At 40.4% G+C, this 25,014-nt stretch overlaps 1 protein-coding gene across 1 annotated transcript in view; it reads left to right on the top strand.

Annotated features, from left to right (window-relative positions):
• The window catches only part of KLHL14 (kelch like family member 14), a 56,865-nt gene extending 35,417 nt beyond the window's left edge, over positions 1-21,448 (top strand). Inside the window, exons 3-8 of the mRNA XM_059485519.1 lie at positions 6,252-6,341; positions 10,800-10,878; positions 16,944-17,134; positions 17,297-17,455; positions 20,188-20,345; positions 20,814-21,448. Of these exons, the coding sequence (XP_059341502.1) occupies positions 6,252-6,341; positions 10,800-10,878; positions 16,944-17,134; positions 17,297-17,455; positions 20,188-20,345; positions 20,814-20,954 (818 nt within the window). The 3' untranslated portion in view covers positions 20,955-21,448. The remainder of the gene's footprint in view (positions 1-6,251; positions 6,342-10,799; positions 10,879-16,943; positions 17,135-17,296; positions 17,456-20,187; positions 20,346-20,813) is intronic.
• The last annotated feature ends 3,566 nt before the right edge of the window (positions 21,449-25,014 follow it).

Genomic DNA, 25,014 nt, shown 5'->3' with positions numbered 1-25,014 from the left:
ATTTAAACACTGTTGATCCAAGTAGACAGCTTTATTCAAAGGAAATCCAAATGGGTGCCTGCAGCTTAGAAAATGTGTGGATAAAATTGGTCCATGCAAGCAGTCAAATGTATATGTTGCTGAAAACCCAATAGAACATTCTCCCATAGGATGAATTTCACCTGCAGAAACAGACAGGTCTGTACTCAGAACTTGTGTCCAAGTAACTTTAAACAATTTATCTCAGGAGGGAGCTGAGCATGCCAGCTATTCCTGATGTTATGTTTGCCTGATCTGTTGTGTCAGCATGACTTTAAGTGTCTTGTTTTAGAGGCTCACATATGAAAATTTTAGCTCCCCTAAACAACTAAACCAAGGAACTCCGTGACCTCTGGAAAAACCTGGCTGGTGTTAAAAAATCCTGGCTGAATGTATAAAAGAATAACTCTTGACAGTTGAATGAAAAAGAAAATTGTTAAGAAATATCTTCACAATGAGAAATAACGTAATTGACATGAAGTATCATTCACTGTGTTGTGAATGGACTTTGATCTGCTTAGGTAACTCTTTCTTGGTGCTTATGTTATCCTGTAGCCTCAGTAGAAGTATGGACTGTATCCTAGATGGACTCAGCAGCTCTGTGCCCATCCTGCTTGTGATGGCTTGGATGAAGTTGCCACAAAGCTGGCATGGGAAGGAAGAGGTGGTGAGGTTTCCAGCTGAGCTAAAGATGTTCTCAGTGATGCAGCTGGACCAGAGCTGTATCAGTTATAATCCCTCAAAGGTGACTTTGAGGCACAGTGCTTCATCATAGGACTTTCTGCTTATGGTAAGTGCTGCTGGATGGTCCCAGCCTTTCCACAAGGAGTTGAGCTCTGACTCAAGGCTGGCATTGGTATGTTACTAGAAGAAACATTTTGCATGTATTTCTCTGAATTTGAGGTGACAGAATGAAGTTTGGCCAGGAATATTAACAGGGGTATTTTCCATCTATGTTGATCATTCTCTTAACTTTCTTTCATTATCTTTTGAACAGAAAATACCCATGGATGAATATCTGATGTCTTTAAAACTACCACCATGTTCACTGAGGCTAGAATCTCATACTTGTTGTGGTCAGTCTTTCCCCACAGTTATTAAATAACAAACAATTGAAGAGAACAATTCACAGAGGAATCGTAGTGTTTGTTTATATAACCTCCTTGGTGAGAAATAGCAAGTAACATTCTGTAATAAATGCGTAGTCTTTCTGCAAATGATGTATGAAACGCGGAAAGGTGAACAGTATCTGATATTTTGTTCTCAGGAAATAATTGGACCAGCTGTGGTCTGCCCAGCATTTTGCTGATAGCTTGGGAATGAAATGAATATTGTGTCTCTGCATGACTATTGTGTCTCTGCCACGAGCAAATCACAGTCTCCTAAAGTGAGTCTGTGGGTGCCTTCTGTGCTGGAAAGAGACATCTCTCATTGCACTGCCCTCTTCAGAGCTGTGGAAATAACCAGTTTTCAAGAAGCTGTAGTTGAATATTATGTAGTCAATAGGATAGGCTGTTAATAGTGTGGAAGGTCATTATTGAATCCATATGTCCTCTGATAATGACATCTTTGTTCTGGAAACACTCTCTTGCGTCATCTGCACAGGTCATTAGAGATGCTGAGCATGACTTCTTGGTGTGTACTGAGTCTTGAAGGGGCTATGCTCAAGCTGTGCAGTAGCTGAGGAAGAGATTTCTTGGCTTTCCTTACAGTACCTCCTGTATCTCAAGCAGCTGACTACTTCAGGGCAGTGAAAAATCTATGCTGTTGGGGGTTTTTGTTGTTGTGGTTTGATTTTGGGGGTTTTTTTTGGTTGGTTAGGGATTGGGGGGGTTTTGTGGGTTTTTTGGTTGGTTTTTTGGTTGGTTTTGGTATTGCATTTTGGGTTTTTTTTTTTGAGTAGAGGAATCAAGTAGAATTTCTGGAAGGAGTTTTTAGCGGAGCAGAGGAATCAGTATAGCCTCTATCACAGATTTCAGATCTCCTGGGACCTGAGCTCATTCTCCTTCTGTCTTGAGAAGTGCTATTCTAGTTTTCCCTTTTTCCCTGGTAGTTAGTGTTGAAGCGACAATAGATGGGGAAAGGTGTAAGGAGGAGGAGGAGGAACTGATGACCCTTTGATTAATTTGTGGAGAACAACCAGATGCTGTTTTCTAAATGTGCAATAATTGGCAGAAACTAAGCAAAACTGGGTAAGACAAAGAGCACACATTGTTGCTTGTTAGGTGCATGAGGTGTATCATGGAGGTGCCTTTGAAGCATCATTGCATCTGGTTGACCTCACAGGCTTCATAGTTGAGAGTGTTTAATTTCATGAGCATTTGGCTATAACCTGTAGTCTCTGATTTTGACAGTAGGTCCCAGAACATTGTCTGGTACTTTTTGTTAGCTGAGCTTTGGCATATGTGAGGAATTTCTTCTTGGGATATCTATCCTGATATGCAGTGCTGCTGTGTCTTCCTCCTCATCTGTATCTGAAGAACAACTGAGTGTCACCTCCTGCACAATGTCACAGATGTTTGTGTAGTGAAGTATTTCTTAGCAAACACCACTGCAGTCTTGGACTCCACTGCCTTCCAGATCATTCTCAAGTATAAGTCTTCCATTTGGTTTTGACCTAGACAGCTTTGCATGTTACGGATCTGTACTTGAGAAATTTCCTCCCACCTTACCAGGTGTCTCCTACCAATCATACATCAGTGAAAGGGAAGGAGGCTGGAGGGAATGCTGTCTTCAGCAGGGCTGTTTGCACCTGTTTGTGCTCTTGGTGCAGGAAAGCATGGGCATCCTGAGCTTTGGGAAATGTGTGTGAGGGGCAGGGACTTAGGAGAGGTGGTTTCTGCCCACTGTAACTACTCTATTTATATCTGTGTATCTCACATATTTCCCTGGCACCCATCACCTTGGCATATTTCTCAGATGACCATGGCTTTTTTTATCTTCTCCTCCTTTTAACAGTGTTTTTGCCTTCTTTTTAAATCGGTCTTTAATAAAGTTAAGAATTTTTGCCCAGGGTTTTATAAACATGTGTTATTAAATTTTAAATCTGTTTTGAAAGTGCCTCTATCCTACTCCCTCCTAGTAAAGTGACCTTTTTAAATGGAGGGAAGTGGGTTTAGATGACAGTCATGATAAATGCGGTCATGTTCACTCAATAAAATAAGGCCCAGTGCATTTGAGGATAAATCAGTGAAATGTACAGCCCCACCTGTCTGTCTCCATCATTCATTTCCACTGTCACTTTCACAGTGGCTGATGGATCACAGTTGCTGTAAAATTAGACAGCCTTTAATCTCATTTCATCCTGATTAGCTTCTCCTTACCCTTTCCCTCTAACTCACTGACTGACACGCTAAAAACTCATGCAGGGCTGTGTTTGAGCGTGGCGTACAAACTTCTCTTCAAATACCCTTTCTGTGGGGCAGGCAGGTGTTCCAATGAGTTGAGATAAAAAAATGAGAAGATGGGATTTTCACACTATTAAAGCCAAACAGCAGACAAAGACTCATATGAAATTAATGAAAGCAGCAGCTTGGCCAGACTGTGTGATGGGCCAAATTCTTCCTGTTACACCCTGGCAAGCCCAGTGAGTTTGAGAAGATTGCTACTACCAGATACTGAATTTAACATGCCCATTGCCATGTAATTTTGACTGTTGTCTATGAAAGTTAGGTCCTATCTGGGTGTATATTCACAAGAATCATGGTTTTTAGTGCAAGTTTTCTGTGCGTTCAAGGGATATTTTATAACAAAAAAAAAAAGAAAAAGAAATTGTTCATTTGATTTCTGTCTATAACTCCCAGTTCTGAGGGGTCAAGGAGAAAGACTGTGAGGTGGTTGATTTCTCAGTTAGAGTCCCTTCCCTCTTAGATGTCCACACAGCTGCTCCATTCTCCCTGTTTTGTCCAGCTCCCTTCAGTCCCATGGGTAGATTCATGAGACTAAGAACAGTTTTCCCCAAAGCTCTGAGAGAAACAAAGGTCACAGTAAAGGTCTGCAGTGTTTTATTGCAGTCACCTTTCTTTCTGAAGGCCAAATACTGCCCTTCTTTCTAAGTCAAGCCTCCTTTTAGCTTTCCTGTGAGTTATGGACGGTAGTTTGGGTTGTTTGGGCCCAATCCTGTATCAGTGGGAATGTTGCCATCAATTTCAGTAGGAGCCAGGATTAAGCCATTAGTTTTCAAGGTTTAATTATCATAATAATTATGGGAGTCTTATTACATACCTTATATGCATGGTAACAGCAGAAAAGCTTAAAGCAGAATTTCTTCCTCTGCTGATTCTGTTTTTGTCAATATGGTGGATAAATAAACACAAATTTTTGCAAAAGTGAAAATATAATGGAAAAAAATATGCATGTGTGCTGCCTGCAGACAGTTTTTCCTATAAATGCTGGAGCTCTTCAGACTGACCAATAGAAGATGTTGAGGGTGCAACCAGCAGCTTGGACCTAACTGGAAACCATAATAGAGCACTGTATTACTTAAAACTTGAAGCCCTCACAGGGTCCCAAAAAACATCTAAGAAAGGCAGCAATTTCTCATGAGAGACAAAACTCTTTATTTACTACAAACATCTACAAAATCAAGAAGAGTTCTGTGGTTTTGAGAGAGATTAAAATAGTAAAATGTCTAAGACTAAAGAGTGAGATAATGATGATATGGTGTCTCAAAAGATAGCAAAAACAGACTTCATTCTTTCATCATACTGTAGGAATCTCTAGGTAGTATAAAAATCTTTTGCAGTGAGATTAGTTCCCAGTTAATATAAATTGAATCAGTAACAAATAACCTTAATTAATGAACTTCCACTGTATCTGGCTGCCTAATTTGAGAACTGCTTCACTTACATGACTTGTAAGAGCACAGACTATGAAAAAGATATTCGACCTTCACTAGAAACTAAAAACATACCTTATTTATTCATCATTGCCTAGGCAAAAACTTCAGTAAGAAGCTGAAATGAGCCCACTTGATCTTTAAGAAAATGTGTTCTAAATAGCAAAGCTGTGCGTATTTCTTCTTATTATTATTTGCATATGCTATACTGCACAACTGCATTCTGAGAAAAATAAAAGATAATAAAACAAATGAAATGAGAGATATATCACCCAAAATAATCCAAGTGTGAGATAGGCTGCCTCTCTTTTTTTTTTTTTTTTTTTTTTGGCATTGGCAAAAGAGCACAAAGTAAGAGCTGGCCCTGAGTCATATTGATTTCCCACTGCACTGGTTTCCTAAGTGCTCTGTTGATCCGTGTCAAGCAATAAGTTCCCTGCCTGTACATGCACATCACCTCCCCATTTGTCCTCACCTAGATTTAAGGTGCCCATATGATGAGCTGAACAAGGACATCATTTTTCCTACTGGTGCCACTGGGCCAAAACTACTCCATGTGGTATGGTAACTAATGCTGTATAAGTTTGCATTTTCCATATAATATCACAAGTGGGTATATAATATCATTAAAGTGGGTATGGCACACTGCAGTAATATCTGTGCCATGTAATCTTTGTTTTCGCATTTTACCATTTGCAGTGGAAAAAGTAAATATTAAGAAATAGATGTTTGCATCTGTAGCTGATTCATAGTAATCATAATACCTCTCCCCCCACCTAAAAAAGGGATATTGCAAACCTAATGCCACAGTTTTGATCTTTGTTAACAAAGGGCTTCCTGATTAGATGAATAGAAGATGTGTGATTGTGCTGCTAATGACATTGTACAGGAAATTAAGCGTATACATTTGGAAAAGGCATTAAATCAGCAGGACCTTAATTTAAAAACTTAAAACTGTATGGAAATGCAGCTTGTTCATTGCTGTGTAATAGAAAGCTGCTGAACATACTGACTCTTCTTGTGGAAACATTACCAGCAGAACAAAGCATGGCTGAGTTTTTTTTAATGTTTTCTAGCATACTAGGATTTCTAGCATCTGCTTATTTCCAGGGAAATATCATGCAACTTCCCTTTTACAAGTTATTTTTAGATCAGCATGTATGGTACTTGGGCAGGTGAGGGGGCACTGAGGGACCTAAATTCCTGATTTTTTCCTTAATTTATTTGCAACATTGAATTGCATAAGTTTACTAATAAGTGGCGTTGTCTGCCGCTAAAGTCAGTGTTCATACATGCCTGGGGTGACATTCTCATATTATTTCGTACAGATGGTGAAGAGGAAATATTTTATAAAATAGTGTCCTGAGCTGACAAGGAATTCTTGCTTTGTTTGCAGTTATGCCATACAATAGTGCCCATCACTGCGTTGTGGAAGTGGAAAACTTCTTGTTTGTGCTGGGAGGAGAAGACCAGTGGAACCCTAATGGTATGTACAGAATACTAAAAGGCAAAGGGAGCATCTGCCTTCCTGTGCCTCCCTGGCTGTCAGGTCAGCTGGTGTAGTGATTAGCAAGGGATTTTGAGGACCTTCAGCCTAATTGTTGAACCTAGTAAAGGCTACTCTTTGGTATTGATGTAATAAATATTTGGTACTTTAGCATTAGCATCTCTGTCATTCATCAGCTCCCACATCCCTTGAGAAATGCCACAGGCAGCAGAACAGACTCTTTCAAGTGCATGCACCAGGCAGCAGCTGTTAAGAATTTTAACCTTCATTTCCAGTCTCCTTCCAGTCATAATATAATAATGCAATTGCAGTAGATGAATGCTTCTTTTCTGTTGTCAAACAAGATACTCGCAGCTCAAGTTGTTAATGTGTTAATTATCTAGACTTTGAGATTCTTAAACTGATCCTTTTTTCAGTCTTGTGCAAGAGCTTCTCATATAGATTATCTGCTGCTACCTTCTTTCATTTGATTACTTCATAAATTTACCGCAAAGAGAAATTAAACAATTTAACAGGCTTCTGAGCAAAGCAAAAGGAGAATACCATGCCTTGCAAAATTCACAGAATTGTCAAGACACTGTTAAAAAGCTTGCACATGAAGAAAGAGTTGTAGTTGTAGCAGTCTGTGTAACAGAGATAATTATGACTGAGAAACCATAAAACAGCTTGCAGGTACACATTTTTACTTTAAAACACCAGAGGATCCAGCTGAAATTACATATACTGCATATATTTTATTGTGAATGCCCCATCTCAGCATCTGCACCAAACCAAATTATAGAAAATTGTTACATCTGTTCACTCCCTAAAACCTGAGACAAACAATCCAGGCCACCATATAAGCATGTTTCTGGTGTAGTTAAGAATATCACTATATGTCCTAGGAGAAGGGCCCCTCAGTTCTGTTGTTGAATATTGCTGAATGTCTTTAATTAGAAGCGGGAGACAGCGCAGCATCACTAATGACAATTTCTTTTAGGATTGTTGGCCACATCCATCCAGTGAGGACCCCTGTTGTATTTGGTGGTAGGCATATGGACAAGCAGACCTTGTTCCAGACAGTTTATAATTAAATGGCCATGTCACATGAAGGGTAAAAGAAAAGAAGTGTAATTACCCACATTTTGAAGATGTGGAAACTGACTTGCAAGGTGATGGAGAGATGGTAGAAGGGGTGCATATCTTGCATTGGAGATAGGAGTCAAACACAGTTGTTTGTGAGATGAATAGTACCCAAGGCCTGAGGTTGCCTAGATCTGGGTCAACTGGGCTGAAGATGTTGATGAAGACATCTTCCAATTTCCCTGACCTGTGAATACCAGTGCTGGGATTTTTTCCAGAGAGAAGATAGCCATAACAAAGGTATGAGCATTGCTGTACTGATCTCTTTATCAAACGGATCTTGTCACTGAAAGTGAACCTGAAATCATAAACTACATCCTGTGCTGGGCATATTCTTTCTTGTAACCATTTTGCTCTAAATGTGCAGCTACATGGGGGCAGCTCACACATGCCCACTTGAATTTATGTAAAGGCCCTTGTGTGCTATCCTCAGAGCAGAGGAGGGACTTCAGATGGACCTACTTGGATTCATCTTGCCAAGGCTTTACAAAGCTTCTGCTTCAAATTAGACTGTTCCAGGTGTTTTTTCCAATGTAAAGAGTTATATTAGAGATGGTGGCAACGGTAAGGCATTGCTTTAGCCATCAGACCATCTGGTTCTTGAGAAACTGTGGGGACCCCAAGGAGTGCTCATGCCTCCTTCATGCTCCACTGACTTCCTGACAACCCACAAAGTATGGGAGACATTTTTTCTCACATTTTTGCATCCTGCAGTAGCTATGCCTTTCCAGTCACAAGGGGTTCTTGCATGAGTAAACACTGATGAAAGCAGGGTGCACAACACAGGCATGGATTTAAGACCAACCTTCATAACCTTTAGAGCCGTCACCTTCTAGCATGGCTGCAGAGCAGAGAACAGTATCTGCCTCCTTTTGTGCCATCATCCTGATTTGCTAATCCTGATTTTTGTTCGCTCGTCCCAAGTTCTGTTCTGACAGAATGGATGCATCCTAAGATGTGCAATCTCCTGGCTGATGAGCAAAGCAAAGCACAGAGTTCTCTTTCAAACTAAACTCCAGACTTAACCAGTTACATCAGGCAGATTAAGTGGGTCACCAAGTCCTTTTCCTGCAGTCACAGGCATCATACAATCCCATTTTGTAAATTTTCTTAGCTACATTTGAAAAGCAGTTGGATTCCCAGCCCCCACTACTTCTCTTGGAAAGCTGTTACAGAATCCAATTGCTCTAAATGACTAGGAGCCTTATTCTGATACCCAACAAAATGTATTCTTTGACTGTCTAAATCACCTTGTTCTCATGCCAAGGCTGGCCTTTAGTTTAACAGTTTTTCCTCTCCTGGAGATTTGTTCCTCTAAAGTATTACAGGCAGCACTCCTATCCCCTTTCAGCTTTTGTATTTCGAGGTGCAACAGGCCAAGTTCTTTGTCTCCTACCATAAGGTAAACTTTCTGTTCTTCCTGTTGCCATAGTAGCTCTTCTCTGTGACTGTTCTAGTTTGATTTCATCTCCCTTCCTATGAAGGACCCAGATTTGTATCCTGCACTCCCAGTTTAGGCTTACTAAACCCTTCTTCTACCCTGCACTTTACAGTCTTCTACATACATGGTGTTTGTAGTGAGTATGTGTATGACACATGTTAGGCAGCCAAACTATAGATCTGTATGACAACAATGAACAAGCTGCTGTATAACTAATGAGCACTGAAGTCCCAGTAACTCTGAAGGATGTAGTTTAATACAACAGCCTTAAAACCTTAAAAAAAAAAGTAGAATTTTAAACTTAGGATCAATATTTATATTATTTTGAATTCCTGCTTTTTGGAATACAAAGAGATTAGTAAATGTCTTAGACAATGAAACCTAGAACCTGTTCAAGCTTGCTGTTACTGTTTTGCTGTTTATTGAATCTATAGCTCTCGATGCCTCTTTTTCTAAATTGTCCGTGTAAACTAAAGGAATCCAGATAAGGACCAAAAGCAAAGCCTCACTTGACTAAGCCCAGTGGCAGAAGGACCAGTTGCCCTTACAGTAGGGGAATCTCACCCTGTGTCTTGAGGTGGTGCTGAGATGGTCTTATCTTTGAATGGCACTCAGCATGGTCCTCGTTAGGCACCATGCTGGTTTTGAAGAGAAATGCTGCATTATTCATCAGTCTTCTGCTTTACCCTCCTCATATAGAACATGCTTATAACATGGCTGGGAAATCAGTTTACTTCCAAAGAGGTCAGTGTGGTTTCTTTCTCTGTTTTCTTGTAGAACATGAACTTAAATTATTACAACTATAAATTCTAGCTGTATTGTTATTCTTCTCTACTGTCTTGATGGTGTATTTACACATGCTGAAGTAAGTGTGGAATGAAGCACGCAAAGCCAGCCAATCCTGCAGAGGCTTGTCTGATGCAAAAATATTCACCTTGTAGAATGCCCAGTGACCATTTATAGAACTGTGACATACACAGTTAGGTTATTCTGCTGGCCTGTGAAGCCTCTAATTCAATTTTTTAGTCACACATACATAAACAAAGGTTTCTGTTTTCAAAATGCTCATCTATTGAAGTCTCAGGTGTTACAGGAAATTGCCATGCACTCTCTTGCTTCAGTTTTCTTGCTTTGGTGTCAATCTGCATGTAAAATAAGGTGAAATCTTAATATCGTGAAGACATGAACACAGTTCTTGGGCTTGACAGCAGGGAGAAGCTAGTTAGCTGGTGTATGTTGCTCATGCTTCATATTTTAGCTAACAGAGTTGGAATAAAACTCTTAAGAGTGTATTCCCCCTTCGATGCACATCTGTAATTCCTTCTAACTTACACTGAAAGTACATGGTAGAATAAACTATCTAGTGCAAACACTGCATGCCCCATGCTGATGGCTTATGCAGCTTCTGGTTATTTACACAATGGGTTTTTGCCACGTTCCACACAGAGAGAATGTTAGGAGAAAGAAAAGAATGTGTTCTCTCTTTAATTTTTTTACCTGACAAAATTCTAGTCATAAAAATACTGTGGGGATGCCCTCTTTGGGCAGTAATTTTGTTTAGTGCTGTGATTTATTGTGGCTGTGAAAATACCACAGCTTGTGTAAGTAAATTTAAATACACATTTTCAAGATCTTATTACAAAGACCAAGAATAATCGCTATCTGCTTTTACTGCTAGTGACTGCTAATTCAAGCCTTGCAGTGCCCCATTTGTTGAATTATTACTGTACACACAGTGTAATCATACATTGTTGTAAAAGGGGGAACCCTTCATAAAAGGTGTCAACTTGTGAAGTATATGTTATATATATTACAATCATGATGTTAAATACATGAAACAAACAGCTGAGTGTCAAAATAATCTATCTTTACAGGGAAACACAGTACAAACTTTGTTAGCCGATACGATCCCAGGTTTAACAGCTGGATACAACTTCCACCCATGCAAGAGAGGTAAAAACCTGCTATGTGTTTTTCAATTTCTGTTTTCTCATCCTAGGGGCAGCTGAGGTTTGGCTTAGTTCTGGGAATAAGGAGGCCTGTAGAAGCATTGAAAGCACAGACAAAACTGCAGCATGCAGTTGTGTCCCATTTGCTTCTAATTTTTAAAACTTTCCAAATTTGGAACTCCAGTTGCCAAGTCCTGCAGTGCTAACTCATGCAAAAGCCATGGACTTTATGCAATTACTGGTTGCCTGAGTACGGTCTGAAGGATTTTTCTGAAGTCTCCATAGTGTCCTGTCATGTTCCCTGACTGAAGTGTCATGATGAGTTTGGCAGTAAACAAGCAGTAATTATAGCCAGATATCTTAGAGGGAACTGAAACCTTCACATGTTGACTCCATCCTGTTTCACCACACCAGCTATGAAAAGCTCTCCTGAACATGTCTCCACTTGTCAGAGGACTCTCAATCCTAGGTGGTCTTTCAGTGAAGTTGCTGTCAGTAAATGCATATTAGAGTAGCTCATGTTTTAATCTTGCTGTGTACCAGAGCAAAGGTGGATGTGAACTTGAGCAATGACTTGTAAAGATGATGTAAACTGAACTGTGGATCCCAAATGCCACCCTCACAGGAAAAAATTCCATAAACCTGAACAGAATTGTTCATGTTTCGTAAGAAGAATCTCAAAGGCAGAAGATCCAAAATTGCAATGTTATTTGAAGAAAATATTCAGTGTCCTTCCTTCAGTTAAACACCCATCTTCTCATGGATCCCATGTACAAAAGATCTCACAGTGTCCCCCTCAAATGATTTCTTTATTCCACGCCACTATTACAGTTCTTTTTTTTGTTGACTGTCTACACTATTCAGATGTCTGTCAGTCAGAAATATATTGAATTAAATGCAGTGTTGTGATTCAAGGTGTATCTTATGAGATGCTTGGAAATATGACTGTTTTTTCAAATTTCCAGGGGTAAAATGTCAGTCTGAAGAATTTTTGAAGGACCTTTGTTCAAGATTCAGTTTGACTGACCTAAGTCCCTGCTTTGGCAGCACCTAGCCTTCTCCCTCATTCCCACCAGCACTGTGGGATAACCTTCACAGCTGTGATTGTTTACTTTAAAACAGAGGGACACCTTCCCCTCTGGTTCAGCTTCCTAGAGTGAGTCACCATCAGTTTAAGTGTTGGCATGGGGGAGGAAGGAGATGAGCATCAGAGTGGGCATCACCATGCAAGTCATCCTTGCTGAGCTGGGAGACTGACTAGGAGACCAGCTGGTGTTTGTATGGAGCCTGGAGCTCTTCTGTGGAGCCTAATCTGAGTTCTGATCAGGCCCTCTGGGTATCTCCGAGCCAGATTCCTGAGGGGCGTTGGCAGCTGGCTGAGCAGTTGGCTTTATTTGGCTGACAAACTTCAGAAAGCAGAAGTAGGGAGCTGAGGGTCAGAGAAAGGAAGCAGTAGGAATTTTCCCACCTCCACATTGGCCAGCTGTGTTTCCCTGGAAAACCATGCAGCAGGTGGCTGGCCTTGTGCTCTGGTGCTGCCTTCAGCCAAGAGGCCAAAACTCAGCTGTGCCCTGTGCTCCTGCCTGTAGTAAACTGTAATGTATGAACACCACAGCTCCCTACAGAGGGACTGGAATACAATGGTCCACTCATACATAGTTCCTTCTGCAAGGGGCTTTGCTATGACAACCTTAATTGTCACCTCTTTTGTTCAGGATACATAGCTCATGGGCTTGTTTTTCTTTAAAGGCTCCTAAGCATTAGGGCTATTGTTGGAAAAAAGAGATTTTACACTCACTTTCTAAAATGTTTTTGATGGTTTGTTTGCTCAGTCCTAATGACTTCCTCAGAGTTATTGCTGCTTCCAGTGGTATGGACTGGCCCAGTTTGTAGAAGATCATGCAAATAAGAGAGAGCTTTTATGCAGTTTTCTTTCCTAGCTCCTTTAGTGAGATAAAGTTCCCATTAAAGTCAACAGGCTATTTTCCCCCTGCAAGGAGTACAGGGTCATGCCCTGTCTCTGCTGGCATAATGCAGGCACCATTGACAAGACAGACTGTTAAATGGGTTTTTCTGAGTCATTATGGTCCATCAAGTCAAAACCTATTTAGGAATTTTAGTCTGAGAATAATTGGCTGCATAGACTATAATAGCTCCTTTGAAATGACTGCCAGGTAAATGTGGGACTCGTTCACAGGCAGTATATTCTCAAGTCAAAAATCTGTATGAAATATTTGATAAGTAAACTTTTATCTCACATGCCAAAATCCATATCTGATTGATTTTACTGTGTGAGCTATAAAGAAAAGTCTAATTCCATCATGGATTCAATGTTGCCAGTGTATTTTCTTTAAAGCTAAGTTTGGTTCCTTTTCCCTTGAAGAACATCCCAAATATAAACACTTTTGAAAAATACATACTATTTTCAGGAGCTTGTTGTTTAGAGAATCAGCAAATAACTCATAAGCTTTGGAAATACACATCTGCCTGATGATGCCATAACAACAGGAAGGTTTTTGGAGAACAGTTCAGTTAGACTATGCTGGCTACTGAAGGAGCAGTCTTTGTAGGAGCTGTATCTGAGCTTGAGGTGCGAGCCTCAGCTGGACGCCTCAGGCAGAACTGTTGCACCTTGCCAGCTCAACACAGAGCTTTTCAAGGTGTGTGGAGCAAAACAGCATTTGAAACATCTTGCTTTTTCTTATATTCTGAGTTTAAAATTTTTGTTTGAAGACCAGCTAAAAGCATGGCATTGTACCAAGTTCTGAAGAAGCACAAGTGGAAGTGGGAAGTCAGTATACTCTTTGAGGCTGAGAAAAGGCACCGAAAAAGAAATACAAAAATTTCACATTTTATTTTTGTTTTTGACTTTAATAATAGTAATGTCAACCCCTATTAAGATTATTTATGTTTTAAAAAGCAAAGCATGCACTCTATAAATTACTCTGAAATCAGGTCTAGATATTGTGACAATCAGTAGCAGCACTGGTAAATTTAAATCTCAGACTGGTAGATCTGTTTGGTGTTTCAGGGCATAAATTCATCATGTGTGAAAATCATGAGGAAAATCTTCCCTTTTATATGTGTATACTTGAAAGAAGTTGGTTGGGTTGATGGTTGGGTGTGAAGGAAAAGCATTTAGGAGAACAGTGAACATCGAGTACTTTCAAGTCCTGAGGTGAATCACAAAATAATTGTCTTATTGTCCGTATTCATATCCTGAGGTATATTCTAGTTACCTGATTAGAATGGATAGTGTCTTGCATTGTCATGCAAAGATTGCTGTATTACAGTTTAATCTGAATCATATTTTACAGCAGTTTAAAAGTCATCATTTGACAGCATGCCTTTGCATGCTGTAACAGCATGCCCTTACACACTGCATCATTGTAAACTAAAAAAAGCCAAAAAGCTTAAAATATTTGTGACAGAAGCTACTGAGTGAATGTTCACATCCAAGCAGAAGAGTGAAGTATGCTGATGCTTTCATTTTTGCTCCTTATAGTGACACTGTGTGGATGAAACCAGGAGTACATGTACAGAATATTGTCAGTGAAACCCTAGTTAAGAGAATAATGCATGCAAGTTGTCTCTACCTCTGTTTATTAAACCTGACCAAAAAAAAGGCAAAACATGCTGAGAGTAGTTTGTTAATGGGTTCAGCAGAGAAGGTCAGAGGAGTGGATGTGGGAGCGCTGACAACAGGCACCCTCTGGTTTTGTGCTTTGTGGTTGCTGGACACAGGAGGGTTGAAAAATGGGTACCTGACTATGCAGGCACTCTCATATCTAATAGGAGGTGACCTCTGCAGCTTTTCCTACTTTTGGGCAACTGTATGCTGTGTTGCCTCTGGCCCATCACATATTCTCAGAAAGCTTATACACACTTGATTGCCTGTAACACCTATAGCCTCTGTCAAATTAGAGTGAAATCCGTCAGCAAGGGTTTTTTTTAAGACACAACAGTAGTCAGACATGGGCACATGTACAGTGTAATCAAATTAGCTTTGTTTCCATAGAATATCAGGCTAAAAACATAGATGCACAATTTGCTGCCCGACCATGCAGAGCAGAATATGCCATCAGCTTCTATCTGCCCACTGACAGATAAATTAAATAGTCTTTTTTAATTCATCAGTTGATCTGGAGACACTTGCCAGTATTCCTGTCCTGCTATTTCCACCGAGTTTTTTTTCAGAAGTCTTCCCTATGGTGGAGCTCCCAGCCCCACTCAGAAAGGGGTTCTGTCCCACACTATCCAAGTTGCCCATGTGCAAGCAGGGTGAAAGCAAAGAAGTGAACAGGAGATGTCCAGTGACCCTGGCTGGTGAGGAGCCCTGTGAGGTGTGCACCAAATCCAAAAAAGTAAGGCCAGAAACTGGCAGTGATGCATCAAATCTGTTCCCTGGATGCCCAGCCAGCCCTGCTGTTTCCATGGCTGTATCCCTTGGTGTCTGCCTGACTTCTCTTCCAACTTATAAACCACCAGCCAGTCTCAGACTTTTAACTAAGAGGAAAAAATTCTCCAAAAGGTTAAAGGATGCTACAAATTTTGTGAAAATAATTAGCTGTGCAAAAGAGCAAGATCTTATTCCTGCATTCACTGAAGAAAAGGCTCCTGAACAGGCCCGGCTAGATGCCAGGTTAGGGACAGGGCACACCAGACTTTGCCAGCTCACCTGGTCACAGGATGGCTGTCAGGAAGCCTGGGAAGGAGTTGGACATGGAAGCTGTTCACTGATGATGCTGTGGGTGCCACTGCTCATCCAAATGCTTTGCAGAGGTCTGCAGGTTCAAGTCCTTGATGGTGCAGCTGACCATCAAGGCGCCAAGATTTAGTGCATGATTCAGGAGTGAAATCTGCAGCTGCTCTCAGATTCAAATTAAGGCATCTGGGCAGGAACCAGTGTGCATTGAATCAGCCACAGAGCAAGTTTTGGCAAGCTACAGCCACACTCCAGAGTGCCTGCTTTGCAGGAGCTGTCAGAGCTACACTTTGCTGTGCCTGGCCTGCCTGCTCATTTCTGGGCTCCCATGTGATTCTGGTTTCACCCAGGAGAAAACTTTATGTTGGGGACTGACAACTCTTCTCCTTCAATATTTTGTTCAGCTCTTCATCCAAGCCCAGCTGTGCTCTTTTGCAATTTTCTTTCTCATGTTATTGCAGCTTGAAATGAAAGGTCTCTACTCTAGCAAACCTTCCTGTTGCTGAATGATCCAGGGAGCTTTCCCCGGAGTGGATTACACTAACCAAGGTCTCTCAAAATCATCTACTGCTCAATTTTTACTTCAGCAACAAACACTCGCCATTGATTTTGGAGGCACGAGGAAGACAAACTAATATAAGCCAGACAGTCCTCGCCAGAAAACTTAATTGTTTTCCTACACACCTGAGCTGCATGTAAAAGCAGACAGGTGGCTAGAACTTTCATCAGGGTTAGTTAGATGGAGACAGACCTCATTTGAGTTAAAGGGTGGAAATGTAGTGTTGTGGCTAGCATGAGGAAAATTGTTCTATTTGCAGTACTGCAGAAGGAAGAAAAAAATGATAATTGAAGAAAAATTTTGATGATGTGGTTCTCTTAGTAAATTGGGAACAATGACCCTTGAAGGACCATAAAGAAAGTGAATGTCAAGATAATTTATTATTGTTACATTATCTACCTCATTTTTCACTTTGTCTTACTGAGTTGTTATATCCCTTACAAGGTAATGCCCCATACATTAATGAGCACCTTTTTATCTTTCACGGGTGTGAAAAAGAAACAAACAGCTTTGAGAAGGGGTATTTTCTGGCAGCTTTATGTGTGCCTAATTGTTTTGACACAAAAAATGAAGTGTTTTTTGATGTGGAGTATTGTGTATTTGATTAGCAAAGCAGCCACAGTCTCTAGGATAGCTGTAAGCACATGAAGCTGTGAAGGTTCCTGGAAGCTACTTCTCCCTGATGTAGCATTTGAAGGAGCAGCTCTCTTAGTTCAGGGAGTCAGCTGGAGAGGGGAACGAAATGTTTGACATGGCTAATTGGTTTGTTGTTGGCTTGTTTGTTTTGCTCTGCCCTGTCCTCCAGGAGAGCCAGTTTCTACGCCTGCCGCCTCGACAAGAACTTGTATGTCATCGGTGGAAGAAACGAAACTGGCTACTTGTCCAGCGTGGAGTGCTACAACCTGGAGACAAACGAGTGGCGCTACGTGTCCTCGCTACCCCAGCCCCTGGCAGCCCACGCAGGAGCCGTCCACAATGGCAAGATATATATTTCAGGCCAGTGTCTTGAGTAATTCCTGCTGTATGACAAGAAAACCAGCCCAAAACCACCATAAAAATATAAACAAACGGCAGAACCCCAAAACCAGAGAGCTAAATTCCTGCTGCAGCACAATGCCCTTATTTCTATTAATGAGCTGATGTGTATTTACTGTGCAGGAGGTGTTCACAATGGAGAATACGTCCCCTGGCTGTACTGCTATGACCCTGTGATGGACGTCTGGGCCCGAAAACAGGACATGAACACAAAACGAGCAATCCACACTCTGGCTGTAATGAATGATCGACTGTATGCAATTGGAGGGAACCATTTGAAAGGTCACATTTTTAATAGCAAAAAAGTATCTCAGTGTCCCACATCTCTGATTAAGAATATTTTTGTTAGACAGTCACTGTTAAATACATTGAAAGCCAAGCAACACAATTTAACAGGACACTTGAGCCAGCAATTTTAAAAACATTTTATGCAAATTATTTTAAAATTATAACAGTACATTAAATATATGAGTAATGAATGCTTTAGATAATAAAAATGGGAGCTTCCATTACTCAAAGGCATGGACAATTTGTCATTACCAAGAATTCAATGAAACAAACAGATTATTCTTTGACCCGAAAGTACCAGCAATATTTTCCTCTGTAAATCATTTTCCAAAATGTGCAGTTAAAGAGAGCTTTATTCAGAGCAACACACAAAACCCAAGCTCCTGATTTAATGAAGAAAAAAAAAAAGCAAACTTCCAGCCATTAAATAATAGGACTAGGCTCTTTAAATCCCTTTTTAGTATTAAATGCAACTTGTTTATTATAATTCTTTTTAGAGGTCTCTTGTTTTCATCTTTTGAAAAGGTCTCCTATTAAAATAACTATTGCTTAGGCATTTGGTAATTTTATCTTAATACCTGTATGTCACTGATGTTAAAGATGCTTCTTAATCCAGCCACTTAGACAAAAAGCACACCTCCTGCTCCTTTCTCCTGTGATAATACTTGATAGTTTATATTCACTTTTTTAATTCTTTCTCCTTTAAAGTTGAAAACCAAAAAAATAAAATACTCCCAACAACAAAAGATAAAATCATAATATAGAAGAAAAAGTCAAAAAATGTGTTAACTGCAAGTAATACCAGGTCATGTCTGACTCCAGTCCCTGGGTCCCCATGACACTGTAAAGCCACATGCTGCTTTTGGAGAGCTGAGTGTCTGTGGAGCATGCCAGGGACAGTCCCAGATGTAAATTTTCCCTGATAAATAGTACTGGTGCATAAACGCCTGCAGGCAGGCTCAGTGCTGCGGTGCCTCCCCTCCCCACCCCAGCTGGGATGGGTGGTTATGGACTGGACCTTATAAGGTGAAGAGGGCAGAAGCTGCTTGCACATGAACAACTGCCAGGTTTCAGTGCTTCCCAGTATTGGCTTTTCCTCCTACAAAAGTAAAACCTGTCACAGCTCTCCTCAAGCTAAAGCACATGCTTTGGTTTGCAGAGGCTTGAATTGCTTCTATTCTGCCTCCTTCTTTTTTTTTTTTTTTTTTTCCCTGTAGTTTCACCTACTTCTAATAAGCCTTGCAGTTTTGCCTCTGCAACTGTGGTCTGAGTGCCTTTGTTATGCTTGAACTGCTCACTGTTGTGAGGGGTATTTAACATCCAGGCTTCTGGAAAGATGTGGCTTTCTGGTAAAAGAACTTTTTTGGAAAAAAATGGTTTCTCCTGTACAGTGAAACAAAAGGAAGAGCTGCAAGGGCAGGGAGGGGACTGAAATGTGGATGAAATGTTACAAATTCTCCACCGGCCGAATAGCAGGGCTCCATGGCAAAGCGCTCCTTTGTGAAGCTGAGCTGTGTAGTAGTGTTAGCTGTGCATTTACCACATCACAGCAGTCATGTGCATACTGCAGTTTGCTACAGAGCTTTTGACAGCTTCTGGGTGCACAGCAGTGGCCTTTTTATGGTGCCTTGAAAACCTTAAAGCAGCAAGTAATTATTTCATATTATTATGAATTATATCCTATTATTTCATACTCATTCCAGACATAAATAATATTCAAGCAAACAGCTCCCTTGTGAAGTGCCAATATCACCAAATACCCTTTTTTACAGAAAATCTTACTTCTCTTTGCTGTCATACCTTGAAGAGAAGACAAATGGGTTAAGAAAAGCACTTCAGCATATTAAGAAAGCCATACTTTTACTGCAGTGCTCTGATAAAGAAGGTAGTTTGAAATAGGGAATTGCCTAAAATTAGAGCAGGAACCAGGACTCTTGTGTTCAATGTCTGTGTTTGGCTCACTTAATTCATATTAACTGATACAGCTTGAGAATCTTGAGCTGAGATCCCTCTGCCCTTTGGTGATCAAACAGCAGCAGTTGCTTGGAGCATTTTTTGGCTTACCAGGGAAAGATGGGACCGCCATTTTTGTGGTTACATTTTTTTGTTGCCTTAAAGACTTTAACCCAGCTGTGTGCTTTAGAGTATACCTTAAGTCAGCTGGAAAATTGAAACTGGTCCTGCACATCATGTCCATCATGCTAAGCACTTTGTCCCTCTAGAACCAAGTGGCTTCAGCTGTCTAAGCTCTCCCTGGACTTGTTAGACATTGATTTCTGAGCAAAATTCAATCTGTTCAATTTTGAATAGATTGGATCTGCTGAATTTTGAGAAAGACTGCCAGGACAATCTTTTCCTACATGGTCAAACTTGTATTAGCATTGATAGACAAGGAGGAATTTTGTTTGAATCTGCTTGTGTCACTGATAAGTTATTACTGAGTGTTTCCTGATGTGGTCAGATTTTATATGCACTCATGATTTGTAGAAGATTGTAGAACTAATGGTAAAAACCTTCAACAGATTTATTTGAACTGAAATAACAAAGCATTAATGTTACAGAAGTTGGCTTAAATGTATATGAAAATATTTTCTTTAATATGTTTACAATTATGTTATAATTGTAGTAGTATAATTGTAACTATAATTTAATACGTTTAACAGTAAAATAAGCAGTAAAACAGTATGTCATAACACATGTTCTATTTCCTGAATGCCCTCATCCAGGTTTCTCCCATCTCGACGTAATGCTTGTGGAATGTTACGATCCAAAAGGTGACCAGTGGAATATCCTGCAGACTCCTATTCTGGAGGGTCGCAGTGGCCCTGGCTGTGCAGTCCTTGATGACAGTATTTACCTTGTAGGAGGCTACAGCTGGAGTATGGTGTGTACCTGCTTTCTACAATCACCTTCCTATTCCTTCTGAGTTTTGTGGCCAGTCTATATAGTATGCAGATGGGATTGAGGGAAGAGGGGAATTAGTTTCAGGGGCAGGCTTGGATTGGTTTTCAGCTCATGGAGAACATGGAGTGTTTTTTCACCTTTGTGCTTCTCTATTTAGATAAGTTATTATTGCACCCTGTTCACTGATATGGAGTAATTTAAAAATCAGAAGGAATTTTGAAAAAGTGATTGATGGGACTGTATGCTGGGACTGTATGCTTACAGCTCTGCATATGAGGTGCTTGTAAAGGAGACTGATTTTCAGAGGCTGGGTGCTGAAACAATCAAAACCTCTTGAAGAGCTTCTAAGTTTGAGTGACCCCGAGTCACTTCAAACATCATTAGGGCTGATGTGTGACTTGGATTTTACCAAAGCCACATTTAATATGACATTTTGTTCTACTACCAGGGAGCCTACAAATCATCTACCATTTGCTACAGTCCTGAGAAGGGGACTTGGACAGAGCTGGAAGGTGACGTTGCGGAGCCCCTGGCAGGACCTGCGTGTTCAACTGTGGTTTTGCCGGCCTGCGTCCCGTACAACAAGTGATGGGCCAGGAGCATTGACACGAACACTGAGTGCATTTGGGAAAATAATGACGGGTGACGTAAATATTTTATTAGAACAGAGTTCCTGGTAAAACAAAGCTACCATAATTGACCCCTCATTCCATGTTTATGCTTTAGGAGCAAACTAAAAGAAAAGAAAAACCAAGCGTTGTCCCATCTCAGATAGGTGCCGGTGTCTTATGAAGCGAGAAGCTAAAACACACCAAACATTACATGCTGACAGACTGCCGTTTCAGACTGATTTAAACGTTTCCTGCTGCAGAGACACTCCTCACATCAAATTTAACTTAAAAAAAATTGATGGCTAACTGTTCAAATAGAGCCTGAAGAGACAAGATCAGTATTGTGCATTGTATCTACCTGCATGTGATCTGTGTTGAAGTCATGAGGATGTTGTTTTCATGAATGTTTCAGAATTCAGATAGTGAAAAGCTCACACTGCATTGCAGAATTGTCTCCTCCTCTGTAATCCTAACCTACAACTACTTCGTATGCTCTGCAAGCAACACAGCATCAGAAGATTATAAAAGGTAAAGAAATATCATTCAGTTTTTGCACAGCTTGGCAACTAATACACTCTGCCTTCAAAGTCCCCATGTGCAAGTGCAGCAGAAAGCAGACTACAATGAAAGCTATGCTTTACAGAGCACTTCTTGCAATAGCAGCTTAGGGATTAGGATCAAATTTTGCTAATCACACTTGTGTAAAGTCAGAACCATTTCACTGAAATCACATGGAATGACTGGTTCTACATTAGTATAACAGAATTTGGATCCTACAGCTTAAAAGCTGTCTTTGAAAAGTAAGTTATTTCTATGACCACTTAACGAAGCACCAGAAACCTTACTTCCTTTTCACTAACCTGTTAGATATCAGCATCTGTGCAAGTTCTTTCCAAAGACAAGAAGACTGCATTTAATCATAAATTTATTGCTCTGGACTCTAAAATGCTTATGCACATTTTTGGAGAGACTCTGGTAAGTAGTTAAAGTAGTCCTGTGTGGTTGATCTTAAGATGCACTCTGACAGAGTTTTACTATTGATCCAAAGTAATATAAGGCTAGACTTTCCACTGCCTTATAGCCTGTGTAATTATTTACACATTGCAAAGTGAGTTCAGAATGCTCCCACATGGGACCAGCAGCATTTAGGACTTGCTTCATGAAGTCATAGCTGCTTGCACAAATCAGACTGTCTGTGTGTTAAGCTTATGTCTTTCTGTCCTGGCTTTGCAAAAGCAGTGACAAAATCTGAGCCTGATTCTTCACCACCTTGCAGCTAACAGACATAATCATCTGCACCTCATTAAAGTATGTGCATAATTCTTCCACTGTGGTTTACTAGTGCTGCATCCATCACTCTCAGGACCATCCTCTTTACTGGTGTAAACTGACATTGCTCCATCGAAGCCAATGGATGTACTTTATGTCAGATAAATATCTTGCCTTTAATTTGCCTAGTTGTAGCTGGCTGCACCAGATGAAGGCAAAGGACACTGCGATCCTGCATTTTTAGCCCTGCACATATCTTTCACGAGAGGACTTAATGCTAGTGCATTAAACAAGGAGCAGGCAGCTCCTGGAGGTTGGTTTCAGCTGCAGAGGCAATAGATGGGAAAAATACTTCATTATTTGCTTTGCAAAATAGAAAAAGGGTGAATGTACACAGAAATTACACTATATATTGATGCTTGAGAGCAATATAAATAACGGAGAGCAAATATCATGGGACTGTTTCTCTCTGGCGTCTGTCCAATTTTATTGCAACTCCCTTGCTTGCAGCAGAATTACACAACTTGTAAAATTGGGGTAATGCAGTAAAGATTGGTACCACACAAATGCAATAATCCAATTGATGAGGTAGCTGCACGCCTGGAAAAAATGTTTAAACAAAATAATTATCTGAAGATGCTAATATTTGAATGTGCCCTTGGGGAGTTCTCCAGTGAGCATCACTAAGGAACTCATAAAGGTGGAGTGTATGTCCTGAAATCTCAATCCATTTCTCCTACATAGTGCAATCTTAGTTGGTTTTGTATTTATTTATATTGTTCAGATCCAAGGGATCCCTTGTAAAATATATTTGTGCAATCATGACTTTTTTTCCTTTCCTGTTGAAAGTATATAAATATAAATATATATAAAAAAGGAAACCATTAAGATACTAAATGAGGAAACCTTGTATGACATTTAAAAGGTCTGCCACTGAACATTGACTGTCACCTATCTCTACTAAAATGTACCATTTTTAAAGGATACTTCTTGTCCTTTTAAATGGTTCCTTTTTTTACCAAGATAATTTAAAGATTTATGAGGACTGTATCTAAATCTTTCTATCTATCAGGAAGGCATGACCAAGGAAACAATGCTAACTAAATAAGTCACACAAAGAATGTAAATTTTGTACAGTACTAGACTGTGTAAATGAAGCTTGCTTGTAGGGGGGAAACTTTAAATAAAACTTTATGTACTAATTCAACTGTCTGCCATATTCCTACTTATAAAGTGTATGTATAAATAATATCTACATTAAATTCTTTGGAACTTTTTTATCATGTAGATGTGTGAACTTCCTTTATTTTCTGGTGTTACATAATGGCCTCATTGTTTTACAAGTGTCATTACTCAGTGCTTGTCAGTGCAGTGACCGCAGTAAAAGGCGGGTCTGTAGTGAGTCGGTCTTCCCCAGAGCCCAGTGCCTGGCCTGGGAAAGCAGCACCTTTTTCCAGCAGGGAAAGCTCCACCCCTGTGCCTGGTCTCACTGGAGATGCCACTGCATGCCTGTGAAATGCTTCCTTTGTTCCTCTGTCCGACAGTAAGTGAAAAGGACCCTACTTTGTTAAGCCCAGTCTTGCTTTGGGGAATTTAGTGCTTGTGGCAACTTCATACCTCTTCAAAATGTTTCTCCTATAACAATTGACCCTTCTGACTGTGGGTATTTCAGTTCTTGGAGGGAAAGCTTTGGCTTGGGTGTGCTGTAAAGGACAAGAGGTATTGTGAGGCTAAGATAAGGTAAAAGCAGGAGGTTCTCCCAGGAAGCAGAAGCATCATCAATGCCGGTTACTATTCATGCAGTGTTTATTTGTGCCTACAAACCTTGATCAGGGACCATTATCTGCCTATGCAAACCAGAGGGGTGCACTGAGCAAAGTGGCCCCTGTGTTTAAAGCAGGTGTGGGCTGTACTGGATAGCACTAAGATAGCACAATGAATAGAATTGTTCCATTAATGAGTTTATTGCAGCAGAGGAAGGAAGGGAGATTTATGCTTTTCTTTTTTTTAAGTAGTGTGAGAGAAGGATGAAGAGGAGAAACTGGAAACAATGGGCAGAGATAAGATTTAGAAAGGAAAGGAACAAAGTAAACAAAAGGAAAAATCGAAAATGAGACTGTGAAAGGAGAAGGTGGGATGTTTTTGAGAATCAAGGGCACAGAAAAAAAATCAGGATTAATGAGGAAAGCAAAAATGGTTTTTGAGAAGCATATATCAGAACAAGGCTGGAAAAAAACTAGAGGAAAAGCAATACAAAGAGAAGAAGAGAAACATAAGAAAATTCAATAGAAGACAATATGAGATAAATATGAAACTAACTAAAAAAGCCCTTGGGTGATAGTATTCAGCTAATCATTTTCAGTGGTCCTGCTGTTAAGCAGAAGGATAAATCAGCAGAGTACTTAGGTGTTGCAGTGTTCAAGTTTTAATGCACAGACTTCAGCACAACAAAACCTATCAAAGAGCTGCCCAGTGACACCTCTCTGCAGGGCCTGGGCTGTGGCAAACACCCAACCACAGCCAGCCCCTGTGACAAGGGAAGAGAGCTGATGCTGGTGGTGGGAAGCACAAGAGCAGCAGATGAGCCACAATTCCTGGTCCCAGCTGCATTGAGAGCCCTTTCTGTTTCTGATTCTCTGACGAGAGTCCTATTTGGGAGATGGACACATGGATTGTTCCCTATTTCTCTTTCTCTGCTGCCCTTCCTGCCAAACCTTAATCTTCTCCATTTCATCCTCAGCATGACAAACTTGCCTAGGTGCTTTTTGC

This window comes from Ammospiza nelsoni, chromosome 1 (assembly GCF_027579445.1).
Source record: "Ammospiza nelsoni isolate bAmmNel1 chromosome 1, bAmmNel1.pri, whole genome shotgun sequence".
Taxonomy (NCBI): Eukaryota; Metazoa; Chordata; class Aves; order Passeriformes; family Passerellidae; genus Ammospiza; species Ammospiza nelsoni.
The sequence above is the reverse complement of the archived record's forward strand: the minus strand, read 5'-3'. Positions and strand labels throughout refer to the sequence as shown.